The 20,261-nt window shown below is 39.1% G+C and overlaps 1 protein-coding gene and 1 long non-coding RNA gene across 2 annotated transcripts in view; both read left to right on the plus strand.

The window, feature by feature from the left end:
- LOC134530387 (Kv channel-interacting protein 1) overlaps positions 1-3,863 on the plus strand; it is a 158,997-nt gene extending 155,134 nt beyond the window's left edge. The window contains exon 6 of the mRNA XM_063365163.1: positions 144-3,863. Coding sequence (XP_063221233.1) covers positions 144-197 — 54 coding nt within the window. The 3' untranslated portion in view covers positions 198-3,863. The remainder of the gene's footprint in view (positions 1-143) is intronic.
- Positions 3,864-11,937: 8,074 nt separating this feature from the next.
- On the plus strand, positions 11,938-17,165 carry LOC134530386 (uncharacterized). The gene is made up of 2 exons (XR_010074806.1): positions 11,938-12,311; positions 16,705-17,165. It is a non-coding gene; the product is annotated as an uncharacterized LOC134530386 (long non-coding RNA).
- Positions 17,166-20,261: the final 3,096 nt, after the last annotated feature.

Raw genomic sequence — 20,261 nt, forward strand, 5'->3', positions numbered from 1 at the left:
TTACAGAATTTTTTTCGCTAAAAATACATACTTATTAGTGATAGCAACATTTTTTTATGACTAATAAATGTTTTTATTGAGATAAAAAAAATATGTTGGTGACACAGAAGGATATTTGGCGACGTGACCGCGTGTGTTCGCAGGACGAGATGATCACCAAGTCCTTGCAGGTGCTGGACTCGGGCAGCAGGCTATGATCCAAGGCGTTGCCCCAGCTGTCCGGCCAGGTGTGGTGGCTGCTGAGCCTGCAGCACGACGAGGCGGCCGCCCTGCGCTCCGAGTGGACCTCGCTCTGCGTGCTGGGGGCAGGGTAGCCGGCGAGAAGCTCGCTCCGCCCTGTGCCTCCACCGAGAGGAAGAACCAGTGCTTTGCGTGTGGAAAGTCGCTGTCTCGTCCTCACTGCCGCCAAGCCTGCACCAAGAGGCACCGGAGACTGTGTATTGTAATCTTCCCTGTTCTCTGTCCTGTGCCTGCACCAAGAGGAGGTATCACAGATGAGTTTTGGAATGTTCTTGGAGCAGGGTAGTCGGTGTGGCACTAGCTCCTCCTCGGCTCAACTCTGTTCTGTGCCCTGTGCCTGCACCAAGAGGAGGAATCACAGATGAGTTTTGGAATGTTCTGGGAGCAGGGTAGTCGATGTGACACTAGCTCCTCCTCGGCTCAACCTTGTTCTGTGTCCTGTGCCTGCGCCAAGAGGAGGGACCTGTGATGAGTTTTGGAATGTGCTGAGAGCAGGGTAGTCGGTGCAGCACAACCCTGTTCTCTGTCCTGTGCCTGCACCAAGAGTAGGAACCTGTGATGAGTTATTGAATGTGCTGAGAGCAGGGTAGTCGGTGCGGCGCTAGCTCCTCTTCAGCTCAACCTTGTTCTGTGCCCTGTGCCAGCACCAAGAGGAGGAATCACAGATGAGTTTTTGAATGTGCTGGTAGCAGGGTAGTCGGTGTGACACTAGCTCCTCCTCGACTCAACTCTGTTCTGTGCCCAGTACCTGCACCAAGAGGAGGAATCACAGATGAGTTTTGGAATGTTCTGGGAGCAGGGTAGTCGGTGCGGCACTAGCTCCTCCTCAGCTCAACCTTGTTCTATGCCCTGTGCCTGCACCAAGAGGAGGAATCACAGATGAGTTTTAGAATGTGCTGGGAGCAGGGTAGTCGGTGTGACACTAGCTCCTCCTCGACTCAACTCTGTTCTGTGCCCTGTGCCTGCACCAAGAGGAGGAATCACAGATGAGTTTTGGAATGTTCTGGGAGCAGAGTAATCGGTGCAGCACAACCCTGTTCTCTGTCTTGTGCCTGCACCAAGAGTAGGAACCTGTGATGAGTTTTTGAATGTGCTGAGAGCAGGGTAGTCGGTGCGGCGCTAGCTCCTCTTCAGCTCAACCTTGTTCTGTGCCCTGTGCCTGCACCAAGAGGAGGAATCACAGATGAGTTTTGGAATGTGCTGGGAGCAGGGTAGTCGGTGCTGCACTAGCTCCTCCTCAGCTCAACCTTCTTCTGTGCTCAGTGCCTGCACCAAGAGGAGGAATCACAGATGATTTTTGGAATGTTCTGGGAGCAGGGTAGTCGGTGCGGCACTAGCTCCTCCTCAGCTCACCCTTTTTCTATGCCCTGTGCCTGCACCAAGAGGAGGAACCTGTGATGAGTTATTGAATGTGCTGAGAGCAGGGTAGTCGGTGCGGCACTAGCTCCTCCTCAGCTCAACCTTGTTCTGTGCCCTGTGCCTGCACCAAGAGGAGGAATCACAGATGAGTTTTGGAATGTGCTGGGAGCAGGGTAGTCGGTGTGACACTAGCTCCTCCTCGACTCAACTCTGTTCTGTGCCCTGTGCCTGCACCAAGAGGAGGAATCACAGATGAGTTTTGGAATGTGCTGGGAGCAGGGTAGTCGGTGTGACACTAGCTCCTCCTCGACTCAACTCTGTTCTGTGCCCTGTGCCTGCACCAAGAGGAGGAATCACAGATGAGTTTTGGAATGTGCTGGGAGCAGGGTAGTCGGTGTGACACTAGTTCCTCCTCGACTCAACCCTGTTCTGTGCCCTGTGCCTGCACCAAGAGGAGGAATCACAGATGAGTTTTGGAATGTGTCTGGGAGCAGGGTAGTCGGTGCAGCACAACCCTGTTCTCTGTCCTGTGCCTGCACCAAGAGTAGGAACCTGTGATGAGTTTTTGAATGTGCTGAGAGCAGGGTAGTCGGTGCGGCGCTATCTCCTCTTCAGCTCAACCTTGTTCTGTGCCCTGTGCCTGCACCAAGAGGAGGAATCACAGATGAGTTTTGGAATGTTCTGGGAGCAGGGTAGTCGGTGCGGCACTAGCTCCTCCTCAGCTCAACCCTCTTCTGTGCCCAGTGCCTGCACCAAGAGGAGGAATCACAGATGAGTTTTGGAATGTGCTTCGATCAGGGTAGTCGGTGCGGCACAACCCTGTTCTGTGCCTGTACCAAGAGGAGGAACATCTGATGAGTTTTGGAATGTGCTGGGAGCAGCTCCTCTTCGGCGCTTAACCCTGCTACCATACCGGCGTCAACGAGTGGCGGAGGCCCCTGAGGGGAGGTTGCTGGGTCACTCGCTACTTCTATCTGTTGCTGCTTCGCCGCGCGGTTCGGGGTTTTGTCGCATCCTCTGCCAACACCTGCCGTCGACATGCAGCTTGCTGTCGCGGGGAGCAGACAGCCGACGACGCCGAGCTACCCTTGAAGCTTCCAACTAACTGCGGCTGCGAACCTGTGTGGTCTCAGATGCATCCAGTCAAGAGTTTGCTTCTGCGATTACACAGCCAGGAATCTGAGTTCCTCGCATCTTCTCGGAGACTAAATATCATCACGGAGTGCAGTTAACTGTCGCACGCTCTAAACGTGAATCGTGATGTTTGACCGAACTAAAATGTTTGCTCGGTTGGGGCTAACTAAATTTTACCAAAATATTTCATTGGCTGAACTGAATTAGATTGCCAATAAAAGTGAGTCTATTTACCAATTTTACACACGAATGTTTGCCCACATGGAAACCAATGCTCTGCAGAGGCAGAAATATTTATTTCTCTGTGTATGCTGAAATTTTAGGAAGTACTCTGCTTCTGATTAAGATTAAATGTAAACTCTTTATGAATCACTTATATTTTTCCTCATTTAATTTCGACGGGAATTAATTTTAATCAATATTATTTTAAACAATGCCATTGATTTTTATTCTATGGGTTTAGAAGAGCAATTTCTTTTTAACTGATTCATGTTCAGAGAATGCTTCAGCCTTGTTTATCTTCAGGCCAGCCCTGTTTGAAATAGTGTCTCAAATTTTGACCAAACTGTAGGAGAAAAACTGGTTTACGGTGTCTATTCCGGTAATTTAAGTTTTTTTCCCTTTGTTGCTGCACACTGTTACAGAAAATTGTAAAATCAACCATGCATTTATAACAAACATAATTTGTCCTTGTATTTCTGCTGAGCTTAAACGAATTAAATGTCGGAAGTCCGCTCAATCAGTTGTTAGGCAACGTAATTAAAAAAAACTCTAAAATGCAAATATATAGTGCTTACTAAGCATATAAACTATGAAATCAAACACTGTCATTACAAGACTGGATGTTGCAAATGAAGAATCAAGGCCTATCATGAATGATATTTTTCTTATAATTCAGGATAATCATCAAAATTGTTATATTTTTAATCTGCCACCAAATAAAAGCAATACATTATATGCTCAAATTATAATAAGGGACTTCGTATTTATATTTTGATGACAGTGTTTAAGAGCTACCATGTGAATAAATTCAGCTTACCTTGAAACACTGAAGTCAATTCAGAAAATATTTTTTTTGTTTCCATTTTATGCTGAACAAGGTAATAAATAAAAATAGTTTTTAATGGAAACTGTATTATATGTTTGTTTACATTTCCAATGTTAATCCAGTTCCCGGAAACTTATATTGGGTCAACATATTGTTATGACAGTTTAGTGTTTATATTCTCGATTAACTTCCAGTAAAACATTCAAATAAACTTAACTAACAATAAGTCACATGAAACAACATGAATTTTATATAGCAAAATATCAGTATGAACGTACTGTTGGGTCTATTCTTTCAATAAATAATAATTATAAACCTGCACACAATTAGAGAGTTTTTATATTGTTCAGATGTACAGAGGCTAACCGAATGGTGCAACTTCGTTCTAAGTGCACTATAAATCAAAGGATAAGTTATTATGTGTGTTAAAATACAATTAAAAGGAAAATAATTTGTAGAGTCAATTTTAATTGTGTTTCTTCGCCAAACTAAGAGTAAACAATTTTTTGAATTAAATTTAATATCTTATAGAAAATAAAACTTAAACTAGCATTCTAAAAGTTAAATTTTGCTCTAAAAGTAAATATAAGTTGACAGAGAAAGCACAAGACAGTAATCCCTACAGTATTATTGTTAAAAAGGGTTTAATTGAAAGATTAAATTTTTAAACATTAAACATGCATTTAATTCCATATCATAGTACAAGATTAATACCTACAACTTACATTACAATGCATATTTGAAATGTTTGTTCCAACTAATTATATATTTCATAATAGTAAATCGTTGACACTCGGCATTTAATACAGAGTCAAAGAGAAACAGGAGGAGTTCGGTGTTAGAGGGAGGGTGATAAAGAGAGAGAGAAAGGGAAAGAAAGATAGTGAGAAAAAAAATAATGGTAATCGCTCTTAAATTTTCGACTTGGTACTTAGGTGCACTGAAATCCACATGATATTAAGGCATTAAGTTAGCTCTAAACAAAATAGTTGTATCTTAATTCCAGTTTATGATTGTCTCTAAGCAAAATTCTGTAACATTCCTTATGTACGTTTTATAACTTGTTTGATACGAAAGAATATTTATTTACAGATATATTTTATAACTAATCTCTAACAATAGCTCACTTACCAGTTTGGCGAAAGAAACTCAGTCTGCCTCAGAATATATCAGTAAGGACAGTTCAAACAATAACCTTGCTGAAAATTAATCTTGCTAGTAGTCGTTTTTAGGTAGATTTCAAAGAAATATTACTTATTGTAGCCGTTACCATGGTGCGACTTCCAGAACATTTTTAGATATTTTTTTCGTTTCATGGTCCATAGACCCCAAAACCATCGTCAACTGTCAGCTCAAAAGTTTACACACACACACACACACACACACAAATCACAATTTTGTGGACACGATAACTGACGCATTTTTTTCAAATACCGTACTTTCAAACTGATACATAAAATCTAGTACATAGTGGAAAATCTCGGTCGAATTCGTTAATGGGCAATATCTGATCAAAGGTGTAGAAATGGGGAAGGTTTTTTACAAACAGAATAATCGCGGTAACTCCCATAATATGGAAAATATCACATCCGTTTGAACGTATTATAACTTGTAGGAATAATACCAAAATCTTTCATCAGAATACGTTTTTGATACAACCAGTCATAACTTGCAGGGGAAGAAAAAACAAGGCTTGAAAGACAAAAAAAATCATAACACCCTTCGTAGGCACAACATCAAATTTGTACAGATTATGTATTAATGTTATAATTGTTATCAGAAACTTGTCTGAAACTATTTTTGATTAGACGAAACATTGCTACAAGGGGTTAAAAAATAAGGGTTAAAATTTAGAAAACTTTATAACTCCCTGAATAGCTACGCTATCAAATCCGTTCAGATTGTTTGTAAATCTTATAATTTTTACCTAAAACTTTTACCTGAAATAATTTTTGATAAGACAAACCATTGTTGCAGGGAATTGAAAAAAATAAAAAGTAGAATTTAAAAAAGTTCATAATTTTCGTTCCACGTACACTGTTAAATCCGTTCTGTTTTACTGTCAAACCTTAAATTATTAACTCCAACATTTGTCTGAATAATTTTAATAAAATCAAAATAACTACAAGGGGTTTAAAAAACAAGGGTTGAAGGACAAAACAAAATCATAACTCCCTTCGCAGGCAAAAAATCTAAATCGTACACATTGTGCATTAATCTTACAATTTTATACTAAAACTTTTGGCTGAAACAATATTTGATTAGACGAACCATTGCGGCAAGGGGTTGAAAAAATAGGGGGTAGAAATAAAAAAAAATCTTAATTCCCTCAGTAGGTACACTATCAAATCTGATCAAATCGTTTGTAAGTTTTATAATTTTTATCTTGAAACGATATATAAACCATTACTGTTAAGGGTGTGAATAACAAGGGTAGAAAAACTAAATGTCATTACTTGTTTAATACTCTTACTTTCATATCCATTATAATTTATTGTAAAACGCCTTAACTTTGTCTAAAACCTTTGGCTGGAACAATTTTTGATGACACGAACTGTTAACGTAAAAACAGGGGTTGAAATTTAATATATACACATTATTAATATCAAATTCGTCTGAATTTATTAATAACTTTCTTAATATAACCTTAACACTTAGTCCAAAAATAGTCATACAAGCACGTATTAGTGAAAGGGATTAAAAAATAGTGTTTGAAGATCAAAAATAATTGCATGACTACCTTACTATGCGTATTATGAAATTCGTTAAGACATTCAATGGTGAATACATTAAGTTAAAAAAAAAAATATTCAACATATTTTCGCTGCATGGAATATGAGAAAATGTTAAATAGATATTTTTTTGAATATTGACGAACATATGGAATGTTATGTCGGCTACATTAAGTTCTTAAAATGTTAAGGAGTTTAAAGAAGTTTCCAAAATATTTCCAAAAAAAATAGGTACTTTGAAATCTACCTATGCCTGTAGGCTGTGCCGCAAGGTATTTTTTCATACTAAATGTGTATTTCTTTTGTCTTCTTGTTCCGTGGAATTGACTTAAGTCCGGTTTAAGGTATTTGTATTGAGGTGCTGTCTCGTTATTTTAATCTACTATTGCAGCTGTTGTGAACATGTGTATATCTACCTTATTATTTTTATTTTAGAACACAATTACGAATCATCGGACTCGTTTTAAAGAGCACAGAAATGTGTACCGACTAATTACATTCCCAGAAATGAACTTCAAGTTTTAAAAATACGTTCCCTTCCGGAAAGTGATTTTTTTTTTAAACAAGAGAATTTCCTTGGGGAACGATATATTTTTTCTACGGATGCTTTCCAATAACTTATTTTTTTAATTGACTTCAGATATGAGCTACAATCTATATCTTAAGTTATTAAAATCTGGAAATATGAGTGAATGTACTAATTGTGCATGTGTGTGGTTACTTGGTTTTTTGTCTTTTGCAGTTTGTATTTTTAAATATTTAATAATCTCATTTTCACTAGCACTGAAATACTTTCGAACATTTCCGAGTGTTGCTATCAAACATTTATCATTGTAGTCACATCTTCTTTCTCAAACTATGTTTAATTGTAAAAAAAAAAAAACATTAATAGACAATGTTTTAAATATTCTCTCCTTTTCAGTGTGTTATATGAAATCATTGCGTACATATGTTTTTTTTTTATAAAAGTACTACTTTCCAGATAGAATATGGAAATGTAAATAAACGCGCGACGTTCCTGAAGTGATTGGCACAACACAGGATAATGCTGTATAATACTGCCTAACCGTGGCCACAATTTTGTTCACATGATTTTAAGAATGAGTTGGTTTGTCAAGTAATGTGTATGTATTTAAAGAGCCGTTTTTATGCATGCTGAGCTAAACAAAAAGGTAGTCTAAAACTATAGTTTTAACATTTAATAAACAATTTCGATGTTATTTAGTTATTCATAACATATTTAGTTAATGTAGTATATTCTAGTACAGATATAGGCCAAATCACAAAGCGATCAAAGTCCGTAAGTTCTCCAAAAGTGACAGTTTAAAACTCTAGAACAATCAAATTACCATCGATCTTACCAAAATCGCAATGAAAAGATCAAGAATTCCGTACAGAATATTGAACGCATATTTATTTAAGTGGTTTTGTTGAGTAATGTCTGTCTACTTTGGGGTTAGCACAAACGATTTAATGTAATGTGTACTTCTTTAATGACTCATTACTTAGAAAGACAAGCATTTTGGTGCGCTTATTTTCAGGTGTCCCAACATTTTGCTTATCGAATTCAAGTTCAGGGATCTTCAAAATGTGAAAGAATGGTACGGAAATTCCATAAATAAACAGTTCGCTTACTTTTCGTTTGATGAACTTACTAGAAAATGTATCCTTGAAAAATAAGTTTTTATCTTATTCCAAAAATTTTAACAATGTTTCACAAATACTACTTCAAAATTTTAAAATTTCAATGTAATTTATTAAATTACAGATGTAGAATAAACATTCTTGACGTATTCTATAACAAGTTTGTCCTATTTGTAGCAGGATTGATGGTTTCTCTCTCACACTATATGGTATATTTTATATAATATGGTTCACGTGACCAATGCTAACTGACTATTAAAATCATTCTTTATTTCCATGATCTGATGTGAAGAACACCCTAGATTTTCTCTATAACTGTGCACGAATTCTTGCATTGCAAATAACTCCGAGGATTTTTGTCAGTCAAGAGCGGTTTTGGAATCTTGCGAGCATCCTGCATTGCTTCAAGTGAGTTGTAGCTCTACTCGTGCTTTCACTTCAATGACGTGTTCTCTGACCGCTCGGGGTAAGCTGGAAGCTGCGCCGCAGAAACAGAAGTCTGTGTTGTAAGCCGAGCTCTGTGATTGGCCCAGCCGCAGGCGAGATGCTGTGTCGTGCCAATCGCCGAGGGGATCGCCCGAGACACGACGACCACGCTAAGTGGGAATATCCTACACTGACTAGACTAGCGTGATAGAAGCAATACACGGCAAAAACTATTACTAATTGTTTTGTAGTAACAATAGTAACTGCAAGTCTTCCCGATAAGCATGGTTTGCGAAGAAAATAAATAAGATAAAAGTAGTCAATGTTAATAACCAAAAAACGGAGAATTTTAAAGATTTACTTAGTGCCATAATATTATTAAAATTTTGAAAAAATTAAACATTATAGATATAGTTGAGCCATGATTCTGATTTGATCGTGTATAGCCTAATACATAGAATGCATATTTGTTACCGGAATGCTGAGGCCCTGTTGTCAGGATGGGACTGTACCTTCCTGACTGCGGACTGCAGGAAGTGGCTGGTGTCGGCGAGCTACAGGGTGTTTCGACGCGTAGTTAACACTGCCCCTGTCATGTCCACCCTGTGGTGGGATCAAGGAGAGAAATGATTGGGCTCACAAGTCATCCAGGACATGGAGCACACGGAGAGTGATTTAGGATACACCACCATCATCGATCCTCTTATCTGGCAACACACAGTCTAAAGTTTATTATTGGAAATTCATCCCAAAACTATTTAAGTAACACTGTACATATATACGTTTGACATTTTGCAATTGTTTCCGTGGTTGATTAGAGTCTTACGTCTTTCATGCAAGATTTACATTTTCATGCTGAGATTTACATTTAATGCAATTTCGTACAGGAATATGTTCTTGTCTTTTAAAAGATATAAAAGTTGTATAAAGTTATGCAAACCACTCTCTATCAAAAAATTTTAAAGCGTAATTTGCGATGATACGCAAGTATACGAGCGAGCATATTTGTAGTTCCTGTAAAGCTTCGTTGTTACGTGTATGTGTGACGTCAGAAGTAGGTTCGTGACGTCAGGTTTGCATTAAGGACAGTGATGTGTTGGATCTTTCCTTATTTGTATCTTACCTTGGGCAGTGTTTCGTTTTGCCCTGAACACTCGTATACAGTTGCCCAAGACACATAAATTCAATCGTAGAAAAGAGCTATATTAATTCATAAAATAATAAGTGATCTACATTATTTTCGTATGCACATGTCGATACATACAGTAATTCTCTAAAGCCCACTAATGGTAAGGTTATGAGGGTAGCGCGACCAAGTGAAGGGCTTGGTAGGTGTTCCCACAATGAATCTGCATTTAGACCCTCTCACGCTGAGATTGCAGTACACGGCTTATGACGCGCATTGTTTCCAGATCTCTAACTCTTTACGAAGAAGTTCTCGAGATGCGATTTTTTGGAATTCTGATTGCACGAGAAGCATTTTAAAAATAAACGATACAGTTATCTATAATGTTTTGTACGATCACGCTTATCAATCTGTTATAAATCCCCTCTTTTTAACTTAAAATAAGAAATAATTCACACACATCCCTTTGAAACGAATTCATACGAACGATATTCGGCAACACCGCGCTCAGAAACAAGGGCAAGTCCTAACCGCAGTCGGCGTGTGCTAGAAAGAGAGAGCAAGGAGTGGGACGCTCTATAGCGGGTGTCATGGCGAGTTAACAGAACATTTGTCCGCACTGAGCAATGTCCCGTGCCTCACGCCAATTCTGGCTTTGAATATATATACTGTACAGTATATGTATACAAAGGTTCTGGCGAGGGAGTGAGTCCAGGGCCTCAGCAGTACCCGACAGTTTTAGCTGTACATAAATTATACGAGGACAGTTTCCTTTTTTTGTCGAGTGTTACGCGCATACTACTCTGCTGGCACGAACAGTGCGTCGCGCATGTGTTAGTGATAATACGCTTTGCTGTTAATACAATTAGGCAGTAGTGGTGGGGGAATCATTGACGACACAAGTAGACTGCTTGTTTAGTTACCACGCGTCAGAGAGTCATTAATTTAGCAATCATTTAGTTTTAAAAAATGGTGGCTTGTGGTGAGCTACTAATTAGAATATTTTATCTGGAACTCAAAAGTCAGCAGTGCTTGTAAGTAGATAATTTTTCTTTACACAATGTAACTACTAGAATTTTCGGGTTGTTAAAAAATATAAAAATTAAAGCAGTTTGGCCTCTGAGTTTTTATCACGAGGCATATAATATTTGTAATACTAAACTCGCAATAGCAAGTACTTAAACAGGCATATTTTAAAAATTTTAAATGACATTGTTTGCTAATTCTTAGTTCATGTGGAAGTTGGTTTTAAATTATCGCCGTTTAAACACTTATCTATAACGTATTGTTTATTTCTGCATGTATAGATATTGATGGAAGTTATTTTCAATGTCAATTTTTTTTGTAAACGTTCTATCTAACTCATCACTTCTAAATGTTAAACTGTTGTATACTTTTACATACATCATTTATTTTATTAGGATGCTACTAGTTAGTGTTTTAAGGACTTACACTGAGAAAAATAATTGTTTGAATCAACAAATAATTTTGTTTGTATGATATGTGATGAAACACGCATACTGTTGTTGTAACAAATCATTTTGTTGGCTGAACTTAATTGTATTGTTAAAATAAAAAAAAAATACATATATACTGTAGGTTAAAATTTAAACTGGCTAATGTGAACATATTTAGGGAAACAAAGCGTGCTCTCTCCCGGCGGCTGGTTCGCGTGCACGCGTGTTGGGGCGCTCTCGGCGCAGGCGGCTGGCGGGCCGAGTTCCCGGCTTGTCCGCCGGCGGCAGCACTCTCGCGGCAGGACGGGGGGAAGCCTACGTTTCACGCCGAGTATTCGACATGCCCGAACATTACCGAATACTTGCCTTCGGGTGTCTTCGGAATTATTTTGTTTAGGTGAAAAAAAAGTCTGTTTTAAATGCCGGACATAAACAAATAAAGGTAGGAAGTTTCATAACAATAATACAAATAAAGCCATTAAAACGAAGACTAATATTTGAGTAACTATACGAACATTCTTATCTTTTACATTCGTCTTGCAATGTCATAAAATTAAAATGCGATGTAATTAACTTAAGATATATTTGTTGTTTGGATATTGTTGCGCAAGTAATAAGTAAAAAAAAAAAATTATTTGAGTTCCTACTGTTCATCCTTTATCCCGGTTTGTTAGGTCAGGTCAGTTACATTATAAATACTTTAAAACTAAACAACCATTAAAAATAATTCGTATTATTTTTAATGTCCGCTTAGTTTGAAAGTAATTATAATGTAACTGACCTGACCTAATCGACCATTTTAATTAATTAGGCATTCACGAACACACAACAAAATAAAATAAAAATGCGTTTTTTCACCTAAACAAAAGAATTCCGAAGTCACCCGAAGGCAGATATTCGGTAATGTTCGGGCATGTCGAATACTCGGTGTGAATCGTAGGCTTCCCCAGGACGGGGGCGGGCTCGGGTCTGCGCGCCGTGTCGTGGCACCACTGGCTCTCTGTGCCGCCTTCTTTCGCGACGCTAGGACATCCGTGCGGCATTTGCTAGGAGTCGTTCCGTGGAAAAATTGAAAAGGTGTCGATGAAAACGAAATTTGACCATACCTTGGCGGACCCACGCATAGAACATTAAACCCGCATATAGTAAGTAACCTTCGTAAACATTAGGGGACATACCAAACTTGTTGGTGTGCCAAATTAAATTTTATGATAGTGTAGCTACCCTTGAATATATTTGGTAAACTAAAATAGTCATAGTAATCACAAGTTTTTTTTAATAAAGTGTGAAACCTGACATAATTATTAAAATACATTATCTTCTTACATTAAAGTCAGTATCACAGAGTCAAAGGACGTGACGCATATCCCACCCCAGGATATATTTTACTTGTTTTTAATTACATAATAATATAATATTATGGAATGATAGTGTTGAAACAGCTCAATAATGATAAGGTTTGTGTGTAGGAAGTATTAACAGACTGATTTCATTTGTTTACATACAAACAAATATTTAAACATAACTTAAATGTGTTTTAAAATGTTGCAGGTGTATATATTAATAATGACATAGAAGTAGATCTTCTAACGTGTCCGGAAACTTCACAGTATTAACTGTTTGGTCAATTATAACAAGATCATTAAAAAAAAAAAAACATTTCTTGTCGAAAATCAGGCCCAAAGCCGGGGCTTAGTATTTTTTCAAGTCTTTTATCGGAGCCGTGCTGCTATCTGTGCATGATGGTGGCAAGCAAGGTTTAGGTTTCAGGCAGCGAATCTAGCGGCGGGCACAGAAAGTAAGTGTGTGATTTGCGTCTAGAAATTTTGGTTTGTACTTGTTAAGTGAATATTTTATTTATCAGTATAGTTACCACTCTCGGCATTATTTTAAATGATTCTATTTTATATTTCGCGTCCGAGTCACGTATTATAAGTTTATTTGCAACGTGAATGACATGAGAACGCATGAATTTTCTCGGTACGGAGGTTAGATGTTTACAAATCATTGGCGAGTACTGAAAGTCGCGCTCACATTTTTTTTTACAAATGGCATTTCATTACACAAAGTGGAAATAAGTATCTACATAAAAATTAACAAATAAGATGGTCTTGTTTGAACGCACCGTGTTTGCAATTATAAACTAGAAACAAGTACTTAAACAAATAAAAATAACAATTTTGCTAATTATTAGTTTATATGGAAGTGGTTTCAAATTATTGACACTCTAACAGTACCTATGCCGTATTTCAACGTGTATAGATATTAATGAAAGTTACTTTCAATATCAATTTTTTTTAAACGGTTTATCGAAATTATCACTTCTAAATCTTATGACTATAATAAAACTTTTATATGTTCATAATTTACAGCCTTGGGATGCTAAATATTCAGTGTGTTTAAGACTGACACTAAGAAAAGTGTTTTTGTTTTTGAGTTTACAAAGAACTTACTGTCTTCGCGGAATGTGCCAGTGCTAAACTCGGTTTGCCTGACAAACAGACGCCGTGCTCTACACGTGATACACTAGGGTGGTTGTTCACCAAGGGTACGGTTGTGCGATGGCAAATGAGCGTACGACCCTGTTAACACGATGTGAAATGGTGCCAGAGGAAGATTGCAAGCCACTGCAACATCTCGCTGCTCTCGCTGTTTGTACGAACTGCTAGAAGGTATGGCCACGAGGGTCAGTACAGGAACATGTATCATCGCGTTTTTATCGAGGGGATACTGCAGGACAAGACAATCCTGTGAGCACCAGTTGTGTATCTTCAAGCACTAGCAAAGTGAGTGGCTGCACCACCTCGTTGTGGCCATATGCCATCACAAATACTGAGGGGAACGTCTTCTGATAGTTGGGGAAAAATCTAGTTGAAAAAAAAGGGGGTTGTCTGTAAAGACTGATTCCGTACGATAATTTCACGTCGTAAGAAAACATAAGAAAACATTGATGAAAAAATTGCATACTTTTTTAATTTTCAAATATTATTTACAGTTTTTGCACATTTAATTTAAAAAATTTGTTTAAATATAATTACGATCAATCAGTTTAAAAGCCCACCTTAACCTTTTTGATATTATAGAAGATTTTCTCGCACGGTGGTTGGCCGGTTCTTGCACGCTCGGCTCAGGCGGAACGTGACAAATTTTTCGTGCGTGCAGCTAGCGTTCATCGATTTATAAGACGTTATCACTTCAAAAGAATATTTCTTTGTTTGTGTGATATGTGTGGTCCAAGCGAACTTTCACCAACTACATCATCTCGTCACACGTTTATGTTAAATAGTATATATGTTGACCAGAAGTGTGTTTAGCATGATCATGTTCTTAATCGCCCCACGCATTCTTGTTGTGGAGTTTATTAGTGTACCAAAATGCGTAGCGTGTACCAAGTTGAAGAGCGGCGCCGTTGTATATTACCACGATGTTCCCTTGGAGAACAACCACCCTTGCATATAGTGTGTACCGCGTGTTGCCTGATCGTCAGGTCATTCGAATTCAGCACGCGGCACACATTTCGCGAAAATGGCTTACCCGAGAGAATACCGACAAGACCTTTTTTTTAAAAAAGATACTTTCACATACTTATTAAAAATATTTTATTATGTATATATTATCGCTTGTGTAATGTAATGCATTAAAAAAAAGATGGCTTTATGCAATGTGTAACAATTACTTAAACATAATATTTTCTTTGATTTATATTTTTCACCGTCTTAGCTATGATACATTTCGGCTATCGGGGTTGTACGTTCATAAATACCGGTCTAACATTACGACAGCGAAGGTAAACACGTGCATTTCTGATTGAAGTCAGTGAATATGTAAATACTTTCGGAAAGGCTTGATTAACTGGCTTTTGCAGACTGAAAGTACCAGCGTATGGTTTAAACCTGGAGTTCGTAATAGTTGACACGAATGTATCAGTTTCCTGTGCCCGAGACCCGACCAACTGTTTTGCCACGCGCGGTGCTTCCACTTCAGTATTTCTTTTGTCGTGTGAAGAGACAGAAAGACACCATGGGGGAGGGGGAGATGATTTTCGAGTAATTTAAATTCTAATCAACAATCATTGCAATGGCCTAAAACTTGTGACGTCGGAGAGTCGCGAAGAGCCGCGGAACGGACAGCGGAGTGATGTCCTAAAAGGAGACGCGCAGACTCTGCGCCTGGAGGCAGTGACCGTCGCTCGGAACATGCAGTTTTCTTTCCCGTCGTCTCGCGTGCTGGTCCACGCGCGCGAGTCCAGGCAGTGATCCCCCGGGTCTGTTGTTTGTTTGGGCTTAGCCCGCGTAGTACATCATTACACCCATGTAGAATTAATACTGATCGATGTTGCACTGATAGCCACCGACATTTTAAAACCAAAGCGTGCTCTGCGATCAAAGTTCGATTTTTCTGTACACTGTTAGAAATTACAGTAAAATTTACGGACGTTTCAACGAATACTTTAATTAAAATAAACGAAGAGTTTTTTTTTTTTTGTTTTTTCAAATAACTGCATCTTCGTAGGAACTAAGCTGTCTTTCGACTAAAGAGTCAACAAAAGAAGAGCTTTCTCACTGTACACTCAACCAATTTTTGAATGTTTTGTTGACATATAAAGAATATTCTTTTGGATTCATGTCCAGAGTAAGTGAACTCAGTGTCCGTAAATTCACGAAGATTGCCGTACATTTGCGAAGATCCCCGTGTAACTTGTAACTAGCGTCCTTCGTTAATTGCGAGGTAACATTTTTAACAGTGTACAGATAAGTCTGTTTTTAAGATGTCTTAATTATTAGTTGACCGTTTTGAGACCAACACGGCCTGGAAGTAATGCAGTCACGTTTATTTTCCTTTCATTTTCAATGGGGTCGTAGATTATTACCACTAATGATTACGCTGACGTGTCGAGGGTTGCTGTTGAGATCCCAGCATCTCGGAATAATTCTGTAAACGGGCTCAAAGTGGCATGAACTCAAAGTTTGTGGTCTGATCCGAACCATTTGTGTGTATCAGTGCCTGTAAATAAAAGTCATGCCATGGATTTGGATCGAAACTATGACTCCCAACATATGAATCTGATGCATTAGCTATCATGGCCACCTTACAAGTGACATATTTCAGGCACTTGATAACAAAACAGGAATTCTTTTAAGAATGGGTAATATAAATCTAATTAATTAAAAATCTTTGGCACTTTAGTCACTTCTCTGCCTCCAAATAATTCAGAGGATCATTTATTTATCTTAGAAAACTCAGTTCATCATAAATTGTATGATAAAATGTTTGGTTAAGTTGTAAATTCACGGGAATTTACTATCACATAATTTTTTTTTTCCGCCAGCAAACATTCCTTCGAGTTATTTGCGTTGCTTGAATCTAGTTTTTGGCGATTATTGGAAACACGCTTTAGATTATAATTTTCAATTGACGGGGGAAAAAAACCACCATCCTTGATCACTAATTGAACATCAGTCCTATGTTATCTTTGAAGGGTTCAATGCTTATAATGCCTCGTCATACGAGTAACGACTCTGCATAATTTCTTTACAGAATTCAAGTCGCATCAGTACTCGAGAATAAGAGTGGATCTGTGTGAGCCCAAGTTATTTTTGAAATTATATTTTCCGTCCCTCACACCTCGTCATACCTTCTTCGCCCCATGCGTGGCTATTGTTGAGGTGGGCTTCAGTACAACGTCACGTAATTGGACTCCGCTCAACATTCCCAGAGAGGCACAAGAAAGAAATCTGCATGTTTCAAGCCTACATACTTGGTAATATTGCTGGTATACTGTAAAGAGTTATTTGACAGTAAAATTTTTCTGTCTTCGTTTGTGAAGAGTGAAGGCGAAATGCGGGACAATGTGTACATATGTAATGTGCAATATGTAAATACGTAATATAATTTTTTTTTTCATTTACATGTGTTCAAGTTTTTAGAAGTTCAAGAAGAGAATGCTTGTGCGCTGTGAAAGTTGAAACAATAAACAAACATTAAATCGTTTGAAGAAATTCACGTGGTTTATTTATTTAATAAACCCTACATATATCGTTTTCCCAATTTGTCTTGGAAATAAAGTGTCCGCTAGTTTGCAGGATGGTTGCAATGATTGACTTAAACCAAGCCTGCTTGGTTAGCCACATGTGCACTACACAGAGTTTCCGGCGTGTTTTTTTTTTTGACCCGACAACGCATGTTAATACATTACCCACAGTGTTTTCATACAAAGAAAAAATATATTTAACACAACATCAGAGTACAACCTCCAAAACATTTTTTCAGCCCGTCATCCTAGCCAAACAACGCATTTTCAAACATCTATAAATATATACAATTTATTTTACTGAAAACACTATCTACCACTGTGAGTCCTCCAGTGGCGAATCAAGCCGGAAAGTCTGTACACCAACTGGAAGCCTTGTAATTAGAGGTTACTGTGTTAGATGTACCAAGGAGAGTCGCCTTTAGCACCGAGCTGCTCAGAATGAAACACTCCTCCCCACCAAAGCACTTTTCACTGCCGGATGAATATAATTAGGGGCCTATCTACGTGCTGATATTATCATTGTCATGTTATACCTCAGTAAAGATCCTGACCCAGAATGCCCCTGGCTGATGTTTCAACCAACCTCATTGTGGAGTTTAGAAAATAATGAAATATTTTAGTTTTTAAGGGTGCAACCTGGTTAAATATATTTTTCATGTTCGAGGTATAGAGCATGGCCGTGCATCACCTCTATTCCTTTGTTGATTACCTTCCGAGGGAATCAAAGAGATAATGTAGTAATAGAGACAAAAGTCCCTCTGGTCATCTAAAATTCTCTCCTGAGGTTTTCATACTGCAAAACCATTGTGTAAAAACCATTTTGAACGATTTTCACGATCCATAAAATACAATTTAAAGACGTGAAACGATATGAATACTTAGTCTACAGCGTGTTCAAAACGAAACGTACTCTGCTGAGCTCTTCTGCACACCTTTGAAGTCTGAGATTGGCGACAGTATTACCTCGAGTGCCAATAAAAGAAGGGGATGGATCGCCTACATGTCTAAAATAACGGTTTATGACTTACGCACAAGTCTTTAAAAATGCTTCAGAGCACACACATCGATGACTTACACTTATTGACGGAGTACATTGGTTATGAGATATTGCGGACGTCTTTACGCTAGGTGCTACCTAGTTGGAAACTGCTGTGGGTTCATTGATTATTTAGTGGTATATACATTGCACAATACGAATACGGAAGGTACGTATAGTTAGTTATTCATATACAACCTGAAAAATGGTATCCTGAAAAAATCCTTGACCAAGCCAGTAATCTTAAAGAGCACCTTTGTTCAGTAGTTACGGCGTCACGTAGCTTTCTAACTATGCTGTCTCCTAGTGCAAAAATTTTAAAAATATTACTTTTTCCAACAATTGATCCGGGGTATTTGACAGTATTATTTGCAAGGAATTAAAGTTATTAAATGGTGGAGGAAAGACATAGTTGTGATTGAATCGAACGAATCAGAAGAGATGTTGGCAGAAAGACCCCCTGAGTATTGTGCTCTGCATTACCATCTACTCGTCAAATACAAAACGGCTAGAGAAACAACATTAGAGCATTTCTCTGGGAGATACCAGGGATAGTGTTTGGACAATGCCTAAGATGGAAAATAATGACATGCCGCTCAAGAACCTTCAGTCTGTTTGGAAATTGTAATCCGTGCCCCGAGTATACGTTCGTCTGACCAAGGTATGTGGGGGCGTTAATCGCTCTGTTGACTAATAGTTCACATCTAACACTGATCCGCGCTGTAGCAATCCGCTGCTCCGCTTATCTGTCTAATTTTATTTTATTTCGAAGGTGACATTTCCAGGGCGCCCCCGACGCTCTGTGGGCCAACCGCGCGTGTCAGCTGTCAGGCGGGGGCCATCGCGGCTGTGGTTATCGCGGATGTGTTGCGGAAGAGCCGCCGGGAGACGCGGCGCCGTGATTGGCCGGGCAGGCGGCGTACTTCCCGCGACGTCACCCAGCCGGCCTTCACCTTGGCCGCAGCCCGCGGTACTTATAGCAGGGCGGGCGCCGGGCCGCGCCAGTCGCGACCAGACCTCCGGACCGCCAGACCGTCGTGTCCGCCCGTCCAAGGAAGCTCTCAGGTGGGTGGCGGCCTCGCAGCTGGGGCGTGGCGACTCAGGAGCATACACAGGATTTCATTTGGGGGCCGTGAAGAACCTCTTTGCCCGCTGCTTTCAAATTCTCTCCTTATGTTCGTGAGAATCATAGGTCTTTTCAAGATTTCTGGAGGGGGGGGGGGAGAGATACATCCTCCCATCCATGGTCCCCCCCTTTACCTGTTTACATTCTTAGTAACCAATTTTTAGACCAATATTTTTAATCTGACGGCCCAAGATGTGATATTTTACAAATAATACAAGGCATGACCTACAATAATCAACTATTTTAAATGCGACTGCAAAAGCGAAAGTACCTACCTCTTCCGCACAACATCGGCGAACAGTGTCCTCCCCACTGTGAGAAGCACTGTGTGGGGGATCGGGCGAGTCCTGGCGGCGCAGTTCTGAACGCGGCGGGGGTTCTCGTGGCAGGGCGATTCTGCTGCGGCGTGCCGTTTCCTTCCGCGTGGCCCTCCGCCCTGAGCCCGTCAGCCCCTGACTGCCGGGCCAGACCTTCCGACGGCTTTTCAATGTCTGCGTGACTGCAACAGTTTTCTTTCACATTTAAATGGTTTTATTGGATTTCAAAATTATTTTGCTATCTACAAACGAGGGCGTACGCAGTAGTAGGGGGGTATCGGAGAACATATACACCCTCCCCTCAGCCTATAAATTCTATCATTCCCACCAACAAATTGAAATAATTTGAAATCAAACAGCGGAAAAAGTGGTTCAATCTGAATTCTGCGTAGGCTCATGTCTCCAAATATTTTTTTTAACTTGCGGTTTAAAAAAAATGTTTTTTGCTGTGTGGGTTTCCGCAGCACCCTCAATATTTCATAATTTTGACACTTTCTCTTAAGGATAGTAATATTTGTTAACCATCTTGGCGTCTAGAGGGAAGCACATGATTTTTTTTTTAATGGGCATAGCAAAGCTATT

The sequence above is a fragment of the Bacillus rossius genome, chromosome 3 (assembly GCF_032445375.1).
Source record: "Bacillus rossius redtenbacheri isolate Brsri chromosome 3, Brsri_v3, whole genome shotgun sequence".
Lineage (NCBI taxonomy): Eukaryota > Metazoa > Arthropoda > Insecta > Phasmatodea > Bacillidae > Bacillus > Bacillus rossius.